The 16526-nt window shown below is 46.0% G+C and overlaps 1 protein-coding gene and 1 long non-coding RNA gene across 2 annotated transcripts; both read left to right on the forward strand.

The window, feature by feature from the left end:
- Window positions 1-218: 218 nt before the first annotated feature.
- On the forward strand, window positions 219-14798 carry LOC117060380. The gene is made up of 18 exons (XM_033172596.1): window positions 219-343; window positions 776-914; window positions 1738-1883; window positions 2432-2549; window positions 3265-3393; window positions 4943-5172; window positions 5432-5531; window positions 6195-6269; window positions 6888-7027; window positions 8409-8562; window positions 10101-10179; window positions 10633-10722; window positions 11230-11320; window positions 11996-12091; window positions 12755-12809; window positions 13451-13537; window positions 14060-14155; window positions 14776-14798. Exons 1-18 carry the CDS (start codon window positions 278-280, stop codon window positions 14796-14798), a joined length of 1914 nt encoding a protein of 637 aa, XP_033028487.1. The 5' UTR covers window positions 219-277.
- Window positions 14799-14978: 180 nt separating this feature from the next.
- Window positions 14979-16327, forward strand: LOC117060143. The gene is made up of 2 exons (XR_004427975.1): window positions 14979-15142; window positions 16087-16327. It is a non-coding gene; the product is annotated as an uncharacterized LOC117060143 (long non-coding RNA).
- Window positions 16328-16526: the final 199 nt, after the last annotated feature.

The following is a 16526-nucleotide window of genomic DNA, read 5'->3' on the forward strand; positions in this document are numbered from 1 at the left end:
AAAATAAATAAATCTTCACTATGAAAACTTGTTCAAACAGAAAAAAGTCTTGTGTTCTCTGCATGCCACACAGAAAATTTTACAATTTAAAGTGATTTTAGAAACACTTTAAAGAAACATCTCTGGGCAGGTAAGAGAGGCTGGTGAAGGTCACCTGATCTCCAACAGCTAAATTTAGCATCAAACAATAACTGTTTCCGGTTTGAAAAAGGGAGTGTTGTAGCAACAGAGCTCTAAGCGCCGCTTTGACTCCTTGTGAGAAAAGCAGTTGGAATTCATGGCTGGTTCCTCAGGTGCTCTGATTTGGCTGCAGAAGGTGCGACTCAGCATTGAGAAGTCACAGGTAGGACAGGTGGACTGGACTGCCTGCATCTGGGATCTGAGAGGGTCCAGCAACCCCACAGACTGAAATGCAGGTTTCCTGACTTTGCAACAGGGTTGTTTTCAGTGGCTGCCAACTATCATCATCATCACCAATAATAAATAATGATAATAGATGTGGTTTTGTCCAAAATTTAGCTGCCAAAGCTGTTCTATAAAGGTAATTTCCCCTCTTGCTTGTCAAGAAGGTGTTAAATACACTGGAGCAGGGCCAAGGGAAGAAGCTGGCAACCCAGGTTGCTCCTGCACCTGCTTGCTCCCCAAACACCCAGACAGGCCCTTTTCTAGTGCAAATCAGGCAGAAATTCAACTGGCAAAGCTATATCTATACATATAGATGATATAGATATAGATACATCTGCAAATGCTGCTTGACTCTTTCCCCCTTTATCAGGAATGGGAAGATTTCATTCTGACGCTGTCCGACGCTGTCCAGCAGCAGATGGTTGAGAGCCACATCAATGCCTTGCAGGACCTCTCAGAGGCAGCGAAAGGTTTCGTCCTGGAGAAAGCAGTCGGCGCCATCCAAGGAGGTGAGAGTTTAGGAACCAGGCCTGATAAACAGTTCACTTCTACTGGATTTGCTTTGGGGAGGGAGGGGCTTAAGAAATGTCACACATTCAAGTGAAACCAGAGTTCTCTGGTATCTGCTCAGCTTCTCCCAGGAGCATGCTATTCAGACTAAGCAGCCAATCCTAAGGGAGAATCAGTGTAGGTCACCTGGTCCTCTTGGGCTAGAGGTCTGGCTATAGCTTCCCTTCCCTGCCACAATCAGTAGGGGACGCTATGGAGCAGCAAAGCTCTCAAGAGAGACCTGGGTTCAAATACAGTCTCAGTCACAAAGCACACTGGGTAAACTTGAGGTGTCAATTTCAATTCCTCTCAGTTTCTGTTCTCTTTGCCAAATTTCCTCACATTTTTTTTAAAAGAGCCCACCAAATCTCTTTTTAGCACACATCTCTCCTAATAAACACATTTTTGTATGAACTTTTGCCTAATATACATTTTTTGCAAGCAATACCCCCCAGTATAATGCATCTTGATATGCCATTTCCACTAATATATGCATTTTTTATGCATGCCCTGCTAATAATATGCATTCTGTGCACATTTGTTTGGTTGGAGGCCAACACTGCATAAATTTGGAGAAGTGTGAATTTTCAAGAATGGCTGCTTTCGGTTCCTATACTATTTCAAGAAGGTGCAAATCAGGTATGTTAGAACCAAAATGTCAACCAAACCAAATTTCTTCCCTGTCCCTAGAAATGGATTTGCCCCTCCACTGTGGCCCTCCTTGAAAAGGGGAGTTAAGAAAATGTTGTGAAATAATCCACTCGTTCTCTGATATTCTTTCAGGTGATGCTTATAAGGCCCTGATGTCGCAGGTTAGCGGCTGCTTAGAGGAACAGATTTATTGCCAGATCGCCCGGGAGATTCAGGATGGAAACAGGCGGGTAAAAAATAAGCCAGCCCTGCTGCTCAATCACCTCAAGGATGGGGTGGTACGTAGCTTTGCTGCTTTGTATTCTCAGTTGGGGCAGTGTGGGGCTGACATCCACTAGGGCTGGTAGGGTGGAAGGTGTGGAACCCAACAGTAGGTGGCGCCAGAGCCAATGACAGGAGAGCAAACTAATTCCCTGTTTTGTCCCCCTCCTCCTCCCCCTCCTCCCTGCTGACTTCTGCAAGGCTTAACAGTGAGACTAAGGAGGAAGAGGAAAGGGACAGGCAGGGCCAGCCTTTGGACTGGATGGAAGCAAGATGACAGGGCAAGTGAGGGCAGACTGAGGTTGGCAAGGAAGTGCCCCTAAAGGACCCATCAGTCAGATCGTTGGTCCATCTAGCTCAGTATTACCTACACTGACTGGCAGCGGCTCTCCAGTGCTTCAGACGAGTCTTTCCCAGCCCTACCTGGCCAGGGATTGAACCTGGAGCCTTCTGTGTGCAAAACATTTGGTGTAAGCAACTATGCTACAGTATCCGGTGGTTCAGCTGTTGTAGAAAAAGGAGCCTTAATTCAGCCACGTTCAATGAGCCAACTCCTTCCTTTCAGATGACCTTGCTGGAGGAACGGCCAGAGCTGCGAGGGAGGCTTTGTTCTCTTTTTAACCAGCCCTTACCTGCCGATTTGCGTCATCTCACCTGGAAGCTTTACCTCTCTAACATGAAGGGTATGACACACGTATCAGTTCTCTAAAGGAGGCAGGCAAACCGTGAAGGCAAGACCTCCAGGTGGCTTGTTTGTTTTACTCAGTTTTCGCTTCTGTGAAATGGGTTGCTTTCTTTTGTTTTTGGAGGGGCAAACAGTGGTTTGTTATTTGGAACTGAAACCCACCCTCTGCCTGGTAAACCAGTATTTGGACAACTTACTTGGCCTTTGTGGTTAGCAAAGGTCTGGCAATAACGTTGCTTCTGTTTGCATATCTGATAAATCGGAACCATTCCTGGTCAAAATGATGGCTTTTACTTTGGCCTCTGACACCCCTCCTGTCTTGTGTTAGATGCTCAGAAAGAGCCAGGTCCCAAACTTTCCCCTTGCCATCCCATCAGAGATGGACCTTTGGGGCCTTTCCAATGGGAGGTGATCTCTAAGTGGGAAGCAGGAAGCAGCGTGTCAGTGTGTTCCTTACGTATTGACATCGAGTGACAGATGGGCCAGAGCAGGATTTGGGTTCAATGACCAACTGGTAATATTAGAAACGACATCAAAAATTGCCTTGCCAAATCCCAGTAAGCTTATCACACCCCCACCATAAATATATGAGGGCATACAACACCATATTGTCGCGATTGCATCTCTTTATTTGGTGGTCAGTTTTGCCAAAATGAAAATGAAATGAAATGCACCAACCGATGCCTTTCTTCTGTCCCTTTTCTCATTCCCAGCAAGGTTAGGGTATCTCTCCCATTTGGCAGCAAACAGAGCCACTTCCCGGAAGGACAGAGAGATCTCTCTGAGGTGCCGAGCCATGCTGGATTCCGAGCCGACGTTCCAGTCCTTAAAAAACCACAAAGGTAAGAAGAAACCACGACAGGAGGAGCCACATCAGGGCAAGGCCCATCCACGAGGCAGAGTGAGGCAGCCGCTTCGGGCGGCTGAACCCCAAGAGGCGGTGCCCCATGGACACTCTTGCCCACCCTGCTGCCACTGGCAAAGAAGCAGCGGTGGCTTCCAACAAGATTTTGCTAGATTACGCCAATACCTTGCAAGGTCTCACCAGAACTTGCCATCGCTTTGTGGGTACCACCACACAGGCCAGGTATGGTGGGCTTCAGCAGCGGGGGTGGTGAAATAGGATGGGCCTCCCCCCCCCCCGAGTCACACAAAAGTAGTAAGGAAGACTGGAGGTGGGGGGGGGGAGGCGGATTCAATTCAGTTTGCATTTAAATGTGAATTTACCAGATCTGCACTTTCTGAAACAATGCATGAACCAAAACAGCCTCTGAAGCTGGAACTTCTCTGAATTTTACAATGCAGATGAGTAATGTGTAGAGGTATAAAGATGCATATAGTGGGGTGAAGTATGCATATAAATGCATATAAATTGGCAAAAATACCACACAAAGCCACATTATATTAAGGGAACTTAGTATGGAAGAAAAAAAAGGTATGTGTTAGGAAATTTTTAAGAGAAATTCACCCTACAACACTGGGGAATTTTAATGAGGGTTTTAACTAACTAACTAACTAACTAACTAACTAACTAACTAACTAACTAACTAGCTGATGTGGCAATGTGGAGAACTGAACCTAAGATTGGAAGAATGAGGAACTGACATTGACATATTTAGCCCAGAAGAATATAAATGAGTCCTTCTGGATCAGACCAATGCCCCATGTAGCCCAGCATCCTGTTCTCACAGTGGCCATGCAGATGCCTGTTTTTGAGAAAAACAAGTGTTCCTTCCCACATGCCTAAGTTGGGATGAAGCTAGTAAAGACCACAAACAAGACCATGATGTGGCATCAGCCCAAAGCCCTCGAGACAGCAGAAGCAACATCTCAGGAGGGCTTCATGTATCCATTATACACAGATATATATTGGGGATCCGTTGCAAGCTTCTAATCCTCATGGATGTGGAAGACTGTCCAAGTCCAACTTCACATGAGCATGAGTGTGTCTGTCTGTGTGTGTTGTTGTCACAACCAGAAAAAAAAGAATGTGGCGATGAAGAGAATCAAGGTGGTGGGCTTTCTTTTCAGGTTGCATTTCAGGGTCAGTGCTGAGAAGTGGTTCAATAAGAACAGCCAGCTGAATCTGACCCATGGTCTACCTAGTCCAGCATCCTGTTCTCACATTGGCCAACCAGGTGCCCCAAAGAGAAACCCTCAGGCAGGACCCGAGCACAAGAGCCATCTCTTTCCTCCCCTGTGGTTTCCAGAAGTTTTCAGAAGTATCACTGCCTCTGATTGTGGAGGCCGAGCATAGCCATCGTGGCTAATAGTCTCTGCCTCCGTGAATTTGTCTAGCCTTCTTAAAACTATCTAGGTTGATGGTCATGTGGTGGGAATGAGTTCCATATGTTAACTATGCACTACTTTTTTTCAAAAACGTCTCCTTAGTTGCCACACAGTGCCTGAGGAATGTGCTTTCTTATTACCACAAGCTTCAGGGCACCTCCACACCTCTGCGAGACCAAGATTATTTCCTGCCTGTGCCTCTCTTGCAAGTTATTCTGGATTTGGGTTCTTCCACCAGCTCTATGGAGTCTGTTTCTGCCCTCCTAGTTGAAGAATTTATCTCTCTCAAGAAGCTGCATCCTCAACTTATTAGACTCTCCGTCTCCGTCCAGGTATCTCCACCTCTCCACTATAGGGTTACAGGACACCCCAATTCCTGCTGAGCCGTACATAGGATTCCTACGGTCTTGGCCATCAACCAGGCTCTCCCCCTCCCCGCAAACATCTGGAGGGCAGCAGATTAGGAAACCTGTTCTATTAAATTAAATTTCATTTAGAACAGCTAATCCAGAATCCAAATGGCACCACTAGACTCAGAACTTTAAAATAAGAACTCTTTTGATTTACTATTTGTGGCAAATTCCTGTCTAGGATCCTTCCCGGGTCAGCATAGTGGAAGAAGTTGCCTGCCTGCTGGAGCAGAGAGACAGAGATCTGGCAAGGTTCCTGGAGAGCATTTATGCACAACCAGGTAACTGCTTTGCTGTGCCACCTCAGTAATCCTGTCATTATAGGAGCATTTCTCTTCCTAAACTTGGCAATCCATTTCATCCTCTGTGGCTACTGAGCATGTTGACTGGCAAGTCTTGGAGCCCTCGCCATCATAGTGTCCTCCTCTATTTTTGCTTTTCATCTGCAAACTCTGGGGTTTCCCTGAGCTGGCTGACTCCTCCATCTTGAGTGTGGATAGTGGTTTCTTGGGTGCCTAAGTAATGTCACTCACCTTTGAACACTGAAAATAAAAGGACCACCAATTCTGTATAAGCAAGCTTAACGTCTCTTGGCCAATTTACCCTAAACATAGATTTGGGATTAGAGGGAAAAGTCTTATTTTCATGATGATCCTGCTGATATGAATGCCTTCAGATCCAACTTCTGGGAAGAGAGATTGATGGCTAAACCACTCTGGGAATTGAGCAACTCTCAACACCCTTGTCAAACTACAGTTCCCAGCGTCATTTGGGGGAAGCCATGGCAATTGAAAGTGGCATCACCAAACCTGGATTTGATATTGAGGATTGATCCGTAAGCTGCTTTGAGAGCCTCTTGGGACTACAAAGCGGGATGTTAAGTGCTGTAAATAGATAATAATCATCGTATACTTGTATTATCCCACATCTTTGCTGTTTTCCAGAGGAAGACTCCAGAGACGCCTTACTCAAGGGGCTGAGCCGCATGATCCAGCCAGCTATCAACACTCTGCTTGCTGGTGAGATGCACTTCTAGGCGTACCCCCCCCCCCCAAAAAAAATGATCCCCCCAAAAAATTGAACCTAGAGCTGAGACTGGGAATTGGGAGGTTCAGGACAGCCAAAAGGGTGTACCACTTCACACATCCCATAGTTAAACTAATGACTTCATGCCCTGCAAAGCATAGCGATGGTCACCAGCTTGGATGTCTTCAAAAGAGGGCTAGGCAACTCATGGAATAGGATAAGGCTGTCCATAGCTACTAGTCACAAAGCTATGTGCTTCCTCCTCAATCAAAGGCGGTCATGCTTCTGAATACCAGCTTCTGGAAGCCCCAGGAGGGAGAGTTGCTCTTGTGCTTGGGTCTTGCTTGAAGGCTTCCTATTGGGGCATCTACTTGGCCACTGTGAGAACAGGATGGGCCGTTGGCTCAGTAATGTCTGCACTGAATGGCAGCAGCTCTCCAGGGGTGCAGACAGAGGACATTCTCAGTCCTACCTTGAGATGCCAGGGATTGAATTTGGGACCTTCTGCATACAGGGTAGACACTCCACCACGAGCCACAGACCTTCCTGAAGTGTTCGTTGTGCCTCAGGGAAGCTAGTGAGATGCTCTTCCTCTTTTGCCTTGTTTGCAGGCTACTTAAACATGGATACTCTGTTGTACATCTGGGACCAGATTATCCTGGGACTGGAGAGGCCGTCATACAACTGTCTCCCTGCGTTCACCACAATTTTTGTCCTCCTGCTCCGTGGCCAGCTACTCAAGTGTCAATCCGTATGTACAACCTGATGAAATCTAACGCCACAACTGTTTTACAAAGCATTGTTAGAGTTGTCCAGCGGAACCCCTGATTGGGACTTTGTGCAGAAATGAATTCTCTCCTCCACAAGAATTGAGTTTCAAAGCTTTGCTGCAGAACAGATGTAATAAGATAAATGTCACAAAATAACCAAGCAATGGGGTTCAGTCCTTCATGCTGTTCAGTAAACTGTCCTCACTCTGGTCCCAGAGGGAGATCCTAAGCTTGTTCATCACTGCAGAACTTCTCTGCAATCGCTGCTACTAGCCATCACCAACAAGCACACACTGGCTTCTCATGTTTCCAATTCCTGCTGTGGTAGCTCTGCAGCTCTTGTTTCCTGGTGATGAGATATAAGGTAGTTTAGCTCATTGAAATGGAAAGATGCCAGCCTTCTCTGACGCTTTTGCCAGAGTGAAACTTCTTGCCCACAGTAAACTTCCCTTTGCAGCATTTTAAATACAATGCATTTAAATACCATGTTTTATGTACATTAAACGTGTAACTTCAACAAGTATTGCATTAAATGCTGGAATAATATAGAATTGGTATGTACAAGAATCAGGGGCGGATGGAGCTACATCCCAAGATTATGGAACGTTGTTCTAGTGGAGATCTGTCCATCTGTATGTGGGGGGGAAAGCTGTAGCTCAGGGGAAGAGAAATTGCCTTCATGCAGAAGACCCCAGTTCAATCCCTGATATCTCCAGGTATAGCTGGGAACAACTCTTGTTTGAAACCCCAAATGCCTTCCTGGGGAGAACATTTTGCAAGCAGGGAGCCACCACTGAAAAGGTCCTGTTCTCGTGTCCCCACCCTCTGGAAATTCTAACATTCCTATGACTTTCTTACTTCGCCATATTTGCATGTACAATCATGTCTTGGTTTTCGAACAGCCTAGTTCTCAGACGTTTTGGCTCCCGAACGATCCAAACCCGGAAGTGACTGTTCCAGTTTTCAAACATTCTTTTGGAAGCTGAATGTCCGATGGGGCTTCCGCGGCTTCCGATTGGCTGCAGGAGATTCCTGCAGCCAATCAGAAGCCACGCTTTGGTTTTCGAACACTTTGGAAGTCGAATGGACTTCTGGAATGGATTCCGTTCGGCTTCCAAGGTATGATTGTATTATCTGTTGTTTAGAATGTTTCTTCTAAACTCTACCATGGATTGAAATTTTTGCTTTTGTGTGGCTTTGTTTTTAAATTTGTTTTAACGGCTGCTGCTTTGGGGAGGGGGCAAAAGCTCTGCTGTTTCTAAGAGGATGTTTGTTGGCCCTACCTTTGAGGACCCCCTTGGGTGCCCCACCAGCCACCATTGAGCAATTTTACCCACCCACCATCCATGCCTTTTACTGCAGCCAGTGGAATTGGAAGCAACACTGAAAACCTGGGGGCCGTCTCTGCTTGTGCAAGAGTTCCAAGACATGATGGGGAAACACTTCTTTGAAGATTTGTACAGCCAGTTGCTTGGAGGAAACAAGGAACCCACCCCGATCCATGACCCTACTCAAGGTAAGGCCTTGATGGGTGTCCTCTGCTGCTCAGGCTCACTCCTTGTTCTCAGCCTCAAAACATTTGCCTGTTAATCAATCAGTCAATTTATATTTTTATTTGTTCAGTTTGCATACCGCCCTCGATCTGAGGATCACAGGGCAGTTTGCAACATGAAAATACCAAATGAGAACACAAAATACATAACAAACCAACCAACCAACAAACCAATAACAGTCAATAGAAGAAAAATAAATATCAATCAGTAAGTTTATTGTGCTAGCCAAAGGCCATGACAATTATGTTACAAATACCAAAATACAAACACAGTAGTAATACAGCAAATGTTTATGATATAGGAGAGAAAAATCAGATGTACCATCAGCTAACTTGAGATTCAAAGTCTGAGTCCCCAAAACAATTTATAGCAAAATGATCTAACTTTCTGTTCCAATTTTATTTATTTTTTTGCAGCCAGGATGAACAAATAATTTTTCCACCTTTGTCCCCCAGCAGGTGTGAGGCAACAAATTGCAAAGCAAGCTTTTAAAAATACAGAACAATAACTTAAAAAAAAAGCCAAATAAGAGCCATAATAAAAATCATGCAAAACAGCCAGAAGAGAGCAGACCTAAAGGCACCCCTGGTTATTGTCCAGCACGATCCCCCACGCCTATCACAGTATTTTACATACTGCCTATTACATTCTGTCTTAAGGCAGAGCCAAAGTTAAAAATATAAAAGCGCAGTAAAAATTGTAATTGTTTCATCATAGCAGTAAGCCACAGAAGCAGTATACAAGGTAAGAAGGAAGAATTAAAAGGACACATGCTTTCTCTCTCTCTCTCTCTCTCTCTGTGTGTGTGTGTAAAATCATCTCAGCAACTGTTGTTTGCAAAACTGCTTGGAGGTATCATTATGAAGCAGTATATAGGTTTTGTAAATAAATAAATAAATAAATAAATAAATAAATAAATAAATAAATAAATAAATAATAACTCTAAAACCAGGAAAGCTATCTATTCAAATTCTACCCCCCCCCCAACTCCAATCAAGCCATTTCTGCAGACATGCAATTAATATTTCACAAAATATGACTGGGTCACTCACACTTCAGGGAAAGCCTTTTTAAACTAAAATGCCTTTGGCAGGGGCCAAAACATCACGACTCTCTAATATGGGCTAGGTGCTGATTCCAGAGGGCTGGCGCTGCAACACTAAAAGTTTGGTTTCTAGGACCTGCTAAGCTTGGGCACCTGTGGGGGGCATGCATTATTCTCAGCAATGCCCAATCTCTTGAGGTGTGCAGGTGCCGGAATGTGGTAAAGGGGGCGAGATGCATAAAATACATCTGATAATCATCTCAAGGACGCCTGACATTAAACTCTAGTGGCAGGGCGGTGGAGGATAGGAGAGAGAACTTCCAGAGCGCACAAGTACATTTTCAACATGTGCTTGAATTCATCAGCTTTTGTGCCTGTCATTCCACGTGTCATTCATTTGTGTGGGGCAGGATAGCCAGTTAACATTCATTATTTCTCTTTCCCTCCCACTTTGAGCTTTTCCTTCGTGGCACTACAGAGATTTCCAAGTGTTACCACCTCCAAGGACAAGGCCAGAAGAGAGGAGGCAAGCAAGGTGCGTAAGGGGCGTCCTCCTGCTCCATGGCCCCATGAAAGGCACAAAGGAAGGGGGTGTGGCTCAGTACCCTCAGCATTTCCAGGTGGGGTTGGGACTGTCCCCTGCCAGAACCCCTGGAGAGCTGCTTCTAGTCAGTGTAGACAGTACTGAGCTAAATTGACCGAGGGTCTGGCTCTGTTCCTATTTAAATTGGCCCACAATTCATGAGGACTGGGATCTTGTCGTTTTGCCTCACTTTGCCTAACTGTAGAGCTGACCAGCCCTGGCAAGGACCCAGAATGTACCTAGTGCTTTTTAATCCTTTTTTGCCCATATGAATGCACACTCCTGTCATTCTGGTCCTCTCCCACTCCTTCGGAGCATCGGTGGCATTTTTGAGGCTCACCTGAGGGCACGGAAAGACGGGGAGGGAGAATACGTACAGCAAACAGGGTATGTCCTGGTTTTCAGAGAGGAGCGCCAGTTGCTGGAAGAGCAACGCCTTGAGAGGGCGCAACAGGAACAGAGACTTCAAAGGTTCAGAGCGGAAGAGCAGAAGAGGTAAGACACTTCCTGTCAGCAGCACTTGCAGCTACCCACACTCTCAGCTAATAAGAGTCCCCAGCATGGCATCAGTCGGCACCCCAAATCCTCTTGCCCCATTCTTATTTTAAAATTGAGGGGTTGCTTTTTTAATTATTGGGGGGATGCATTCCTTGGTTGAGATGTTGCCTGTTGTTGCTTTGTGGGATGGACTGCATTTCAATCCATGTTTTATTTGTTTGAAAATGCATATAAGTGCTTGGGGGGGGGGGTTGGCAGGGAGCTCAGAGCACCCCAGTATTTCACTTCCGTGAAATGGGTATCTTGTGGGTGTTTCTTAGATTTCCAAATGTGTTAGAAAAATTGGGCCGAGAGGTGAGGTGGTACTCTGCTAAGACTGCTCCCGACTGTTTAAACCATTCCGCTGAGTACCCTACAGAGTAAGCGTCGGAAGAAATTGGGCACCCATATCTGATTTAATTTCCTGGGAGTTTCTCAGAAACATTTTTTTAAATGGACTTGCAGGCAACAAGAGATGAGATTCCTGCAGCTTTTAGAGGAGAATAAGAGAAAATTTGAAATGCAGAAGGTCCATTTGGAAGATCAGCTGTCCCAGGTATTTTCTTCCAGCCACGGAATAAAGATTAAGAGAAACACAATCGATTTACGTAGATGGTTGGGGTGTCCTGGAGAAACGGGGTGTGCTTAACCATGAACACCCTCGGTGGGTCACTCTGTTCATTACTCTCTGTTGTCCTCTCAGTTCCCCATCTATAAATTGGGCCTATTAAGGGGACAGCCTCACATAATGAAACACAAATCTGCATTAAAAAAAACATAATTGCATTGTGCAGATCAAGCTGAGCTGTACCGTTTGAGATTTCATAGCTGCACTCATTAGCATAGCTGGGGGGCAGGGGGGTGGCATTGGGTGGCCACTTACCGCGGGGTGTGTGGGTGTGTGCTGCAGCGCACCCAAGCCACGCGTCTCTCCTGCAGGCACCAGGGCTTGTGTCTGCTTGCCGCCTCCCCTTCAGCTGGAGGGTGGCTGAGGGGGAGGCGGGTGGGCTGAGCAGACTCCATGCAGGCTCTGGCTAGGAACACTTGGCCTAGAGCCAGAATACGACTATACCACTTTAGCCTGCATTTGTGCACTCAGGAGGCAGGAAGGTGAAGTAGAGTCAGTGTAGACGGTACCAATTCAGCCTCCATTCGAGCACTCACGTGGTATGAAATCTCTCTCTCCCCCCCCCCTCCACTGTTTTAACAACTACAATTTGGCACCTTTCAGGAGAGACAGGTCCGCTATGAAATGCAAATGAAGGCAGAGGAGCAGATAAGCAAGCTGCAGGCTGAAATGCACAGGCTCGCTGTGGACAGGAAGATGGTAATATTTTATTTTATTTTAAATGAAGTTTTGTTTTAATGAGCTCACCCACTGCTAAATACTAATAACCAGGGAACTTGTAGACAGAAGCAAGGCAGTCCACTGTGATGGTGATGGTGTGCCCAATAGCCTGGAGCTGGGTGTTTCTATACTGGAAAACATGCATCTGTTTTGACAATCTTGCTCACTGTCCCTGCCATGGGCAAGCCTATTTATATTCCGGCATCCTAGACTTTAGCATTTTGGACTTCTGCATTTTAACTCCTGTGCCTTGTGTCTTAAAACAAACTTGGGTGCCCCAAGGAGATCCTGTCACTTACACAGATTTTAATACTGTCCTTCCGTATTTTTCTTGCAGCCTTCACCTGACACCTATTCTGCTGGAAGGTAAGGTTCTGTTCAAGCATGCAAAGGTACATCCCACAACTTAGAAACATGAAGTCAGAATGTGCCCACAGTGATCCCAAAGGGAGGGGGCACCATAATTCTGTTGACTTTTGCAACAGGTCTGCTTCCCTTGCACCTGAGAATTGGTGCCTCCCCTTCACAAATGGACACAGGAGAACAAAGGGATTTGTAAAAGGGCTTTCCTTGGAAGACTTACCATACTGAGCACCTGATTTCCTGCTTTGCAGTCTCCTCGCCCCTGCACCTTCCCTGCAGTCCCCCCAGACGCCATCTCAGACTTCCCTGCCTCATTTTTGCTTGCCAGACACAGGTTAGTGAAAAGCATTTGAGGGTATTTATCAGGTATTATTGAAATTTGCTATTTGATTCCAACACTCACCCTAATTGCCTGTGGTGAACAGGAATCACTTCCAGCCAAACAGGCAAGGAAGTTTATTAAACTGACAGATAATTGGGTGTGTGCTTTAGATCAGGGGTCCCCAAACTAAGGCCCCGGGGGCCAGATGCGGCCCAATCACCTTCTAAATCCGGCCCGCGGACAGTCCGGGAATCAGCGTGTTTTTACATGAGTAGAAGGTGTGCTTTTATTTAAAATGCATCTCTGGGTTATTTGTGGGGCATAGAAATTAGTTCATATTTTTTTCAAATTATAGTCCGGCCCCCAACAAGGTCTGAGGGACAGTGGACCGGCCCCCTGCTGAAAAAGTTTGCTGACCTCTGCTTTAGATGCTAATGTGCCACAAATGAATAGCATAGGCCCGTGAAAGCAAAGAGGCCTAGCAATTTTTGTTATTGTTGACCAGTAACTTTGCATATAAACATTTGCAAATTTGAGACTGAAATAAATCTGGATACAGGCAACCTACTGGGCAAAAAAGCAGGATGTAAGGTTAAATAGATTAATCACATCTCATACCGGTAATTTGGCTTTTGCATTTCAACCTTTCACAGTCACTGCACATCAGAAAGACAAATCCACCGATGGAAACGCCATTGCCCTCAAACTGCTGAAGCACATGATGGAGGCAGCCAGCTCAAGTAAGCAGAAGTTGTCTGTAATGCAAATGCTGGCATCTGTGGAACTCACTGCCGCTGGATGTTGCTAATACTACGTATTTTTAAAATGAGCCCCTTCCCTCCCTCTTCCTCTCCCTCTCTTTCTCAAATAAAAAGAGAAGTCATGCTGAAAAGGATAAAAAGTAACAGCCAGTAGCCAAAGGTGACTGAGACAAAACACCCAGCTGTGTGTAAACTTTACTTTAAGTTAATGTAACTAAAATTGAACATTATCAAGTGACACATTCCCTGGGGGGGAAATGTGCCTAGGAGCAGGGACACACAAAAGAAAACAACACAGTGCAGATTGTTGTTTTTCACCCTTTCTCGTTTTACTAAAACTTTATTCAGGGTCAAGTTTAAAGGCTTTGGGGACAGAGGCACTGGAGGCTGATCCACTAGGGCAAAAGGGGAACTGCCCCACCAACCTGTTGCCCTCACCTCCCTGCCAGTCCAGGGGGTTGCCTTGCCTGCCACCCCCTTCCTCCTCCTTGTCCCATGTAGAACTGAGCAAGGAGGAAGACGGGGACAAAGCTAGACCGTCACTGGCGCTCACTCTGTCTGCTTTGAGGCTCCTGACCCTCCTCCCCTCCAGCACTCGTGAGGCTCCCTTCGTTCTCTTTACCCAGAAACGCCTTAAGGGACCCTGTGGTGCTTTTGCTGTCACAGACCACAGGCAAGGAACGCAAAATGTGTGTGCATGCATTGGGCAGCCTGGGGAGTCAGGCTATCGTCATTTTCATGGAAGATAAGCAACACCTTCTGGTCAGAGATGCAACTATTTCAGTACATTACTCCTTGGTGGAAGAGTTGGAGATTATTTGAGGGTTTATGCTTTGCAGAAGTGGATCCAAACTATGACCATTTTCCATCCCACTAACCTGTCTGTGGGCTGCCTGGAATTCTACTGAGGTAGCATCAATCTGCCCCAAAGTTTCTACGTAGTTTGTAATCTCCATGATCCAGGGTGACCACCCAAACCTGCTGCACCCGTATTGCCTAAGCCATCCAACATTTCACCTGGTGGCTGGGAGTTCCGTTTCGTTTTGCGTGGCACGTTTGTAGATCCTTCTCTCATCTACCAATGCCCAAGGTCACATTGGACAGCTTTTAGAAAGTGTCAGGAAAAAACTCCATGGAGAACTAGGCTGTCATTGGCTTCTTAGCTGTGATAGCTAAATCAGACCTCTGTGTTGAGAGGCACCCTTATCTCCTAACAGCAGATTTTAGGGATGAAGCATAGGGGGTGGCCCTTGCTGCCACACCCCAATTGTAAGGTCTGGATGGCATCTGGGCGGAGATAAGTGTGCTAGATTCGAGCTGCATCTCATCCACCATTCCTGTATTCCATCTGAAATTGGAATGAGAAGCTGGACTGTACTAGTTACACTGCGACAGCCTGAGCCACAAACTAGTTAAGTGAGAATGTCTAGATTTAAACAGGTTGCAACCTTAGGTGTCTACTTCCCAGAAAGTAATTGTGTTTCTTTAGTTGTTAATGGTTCGAGCACCGAGGAAAGGGAATGCTTGGATGCAGCCACAAGGGAGCATATTCGGGACTACAATGAAGATGACAAGAATGCAAAGGTATTTTAAAGCATTCTCTCATTGCCTGCCTTTTATATTTTTATGGTGTGTTCCAGCAACAGAAAGGAACATTCAAAGCCCTGCTGGACTAGACAGATAGCTCATCCAGATCCAGTCCAGCGTCCTGTGGCCAAGTAGCCTGAGAACAAGGCCTTTAGTAACTCTCCACTTGTGATTCCCCAGCAACTGACAGAGGCATTCTGCCTCTGACAGGATAGGTAGAACACAGCCATCGAAGATAGTAGCCATTGAAAGCCTTAACCCTCCACAGATTTATCCCATCTTCCCAATGCATTCTGAGGAATGCAAAGATGGAAAAATTATTCCAAGATTTGTCATTTTTATAGGGATAAAAAGCATGACATACTAGGGGCTGCCACCCCACTTGCTAACCCCACATACGCCTTTGCCCTTCCACTACACTGGACCAAACCTCCCTCCCTCTACGCTTCATCCCTGCCCCAAGCCCCACCCCTTCTTAAAGGTGGGAAGCATTTCACAGCACCTCCATCTCTCCAACAGCTCACCTGGGCTGGGCAGCTGGCCGTTCCAGTACCTTATATAATGAAACATTATCTGCATAAAAGTTTTTATATATTAGGTGCATGACATGAACCTACCTCCTGCTTCCCAGCCCGCCTGTACTAATCCGCAACTCCCCCTTCTCTGCCCCACTGATAGGTACCCAGGCCTAACTCCTTCCCACAGTCTTCTTTCTCTAAAGCCAGGTGTGGGGGATTTTTTCAATGACACACACCAGACAGGCAGAAAAGGTTGAGGACTGCAGAGCATATGGATAGTTAAAAAGTTGATAGAACCTGCTGAGGGCCACATAAAGCTTCCAGGCTTGAGGTGCCGCACCTCTGCTTTTCACTTTCCACACAAGCCACAAGCGCTTGCAACAGCAACTGCTGCCAAAATTCTGTTTCTTGTTGCCTCCATAGATTGAGATGTTTGGTTATGAAATTAGTGAGGATGAAATAAACAACATCCCAGAAGCCAGAAGGAAAGACGTGAAAATGAAACTAGAGCAGGCACTCCGACGAGGGGCAGAAGCTCGTTACATGGCAGCCAGAGGAAGGGATTTACCAGCATTTATTACCCACATGGATGTGTTGTGATTGGTGTGCCCTTGTTACACAAGCCAAGCCTTTGGAATCCATAAACCTGGTTAATCATCTACTATTGAGCATTGCTTTTATCTAGTGCATTGTGCTACAGGTACACCTCCCACTAAGCAAGTATTAGCCTCTTTGGCTGCTGAAGGAAGTCACCTAGGGCAGCAATCGAGAACCTAATTAGGCAAAGCCATGTGCACACCCACCATCCATGGCTTATTAAGACATCAGATGTGGGACAAGGAGTTTGCAGACACCACTCTACC

This window comes from Lacerta agilis, chromosome 15 (genome assembly GCF_009819535.1).
Source record: "Lacerta agilis isolate rLacAgi1 chromosome 15, rLacAgi1.pri, whole genome shotgun sequence".
In the NCBI taxonomy this organism is placed as follows: Eukaryota; Metazoa; Chordata; class Lepidosauria; order Squamata; family Lacertidae; genus Lacerta; species Lacerta agilis.

What these genes read in the sequence shown, in the direction of transcription:
- LOC117060380 (XM_033172596.1), top strand. Translation starts at nt 278, where the DNA reads ATGGCTGGTTCCTCAGGTGCTCTGATTTGGCTGCAGAAGGTGCGACTC. An exon ending in TATCAACACTCTGCTTGCTG is followed by an intron (nt 6,270 to 6,887) that starts GTGAGATGCACT and finishes CCTTGTTTGCAG; the next exon opens with GCTACTTAAACATGGATACT. An exon ending in GATCCATGACCCTACTCAAG is followed by an intron (nt 8,563 to 10,100) that starts GTAAGGCCTTGA and finishes TCCCACTTTGAG; the next exon opens with CTTTTCCTTCGTGGCACTAC.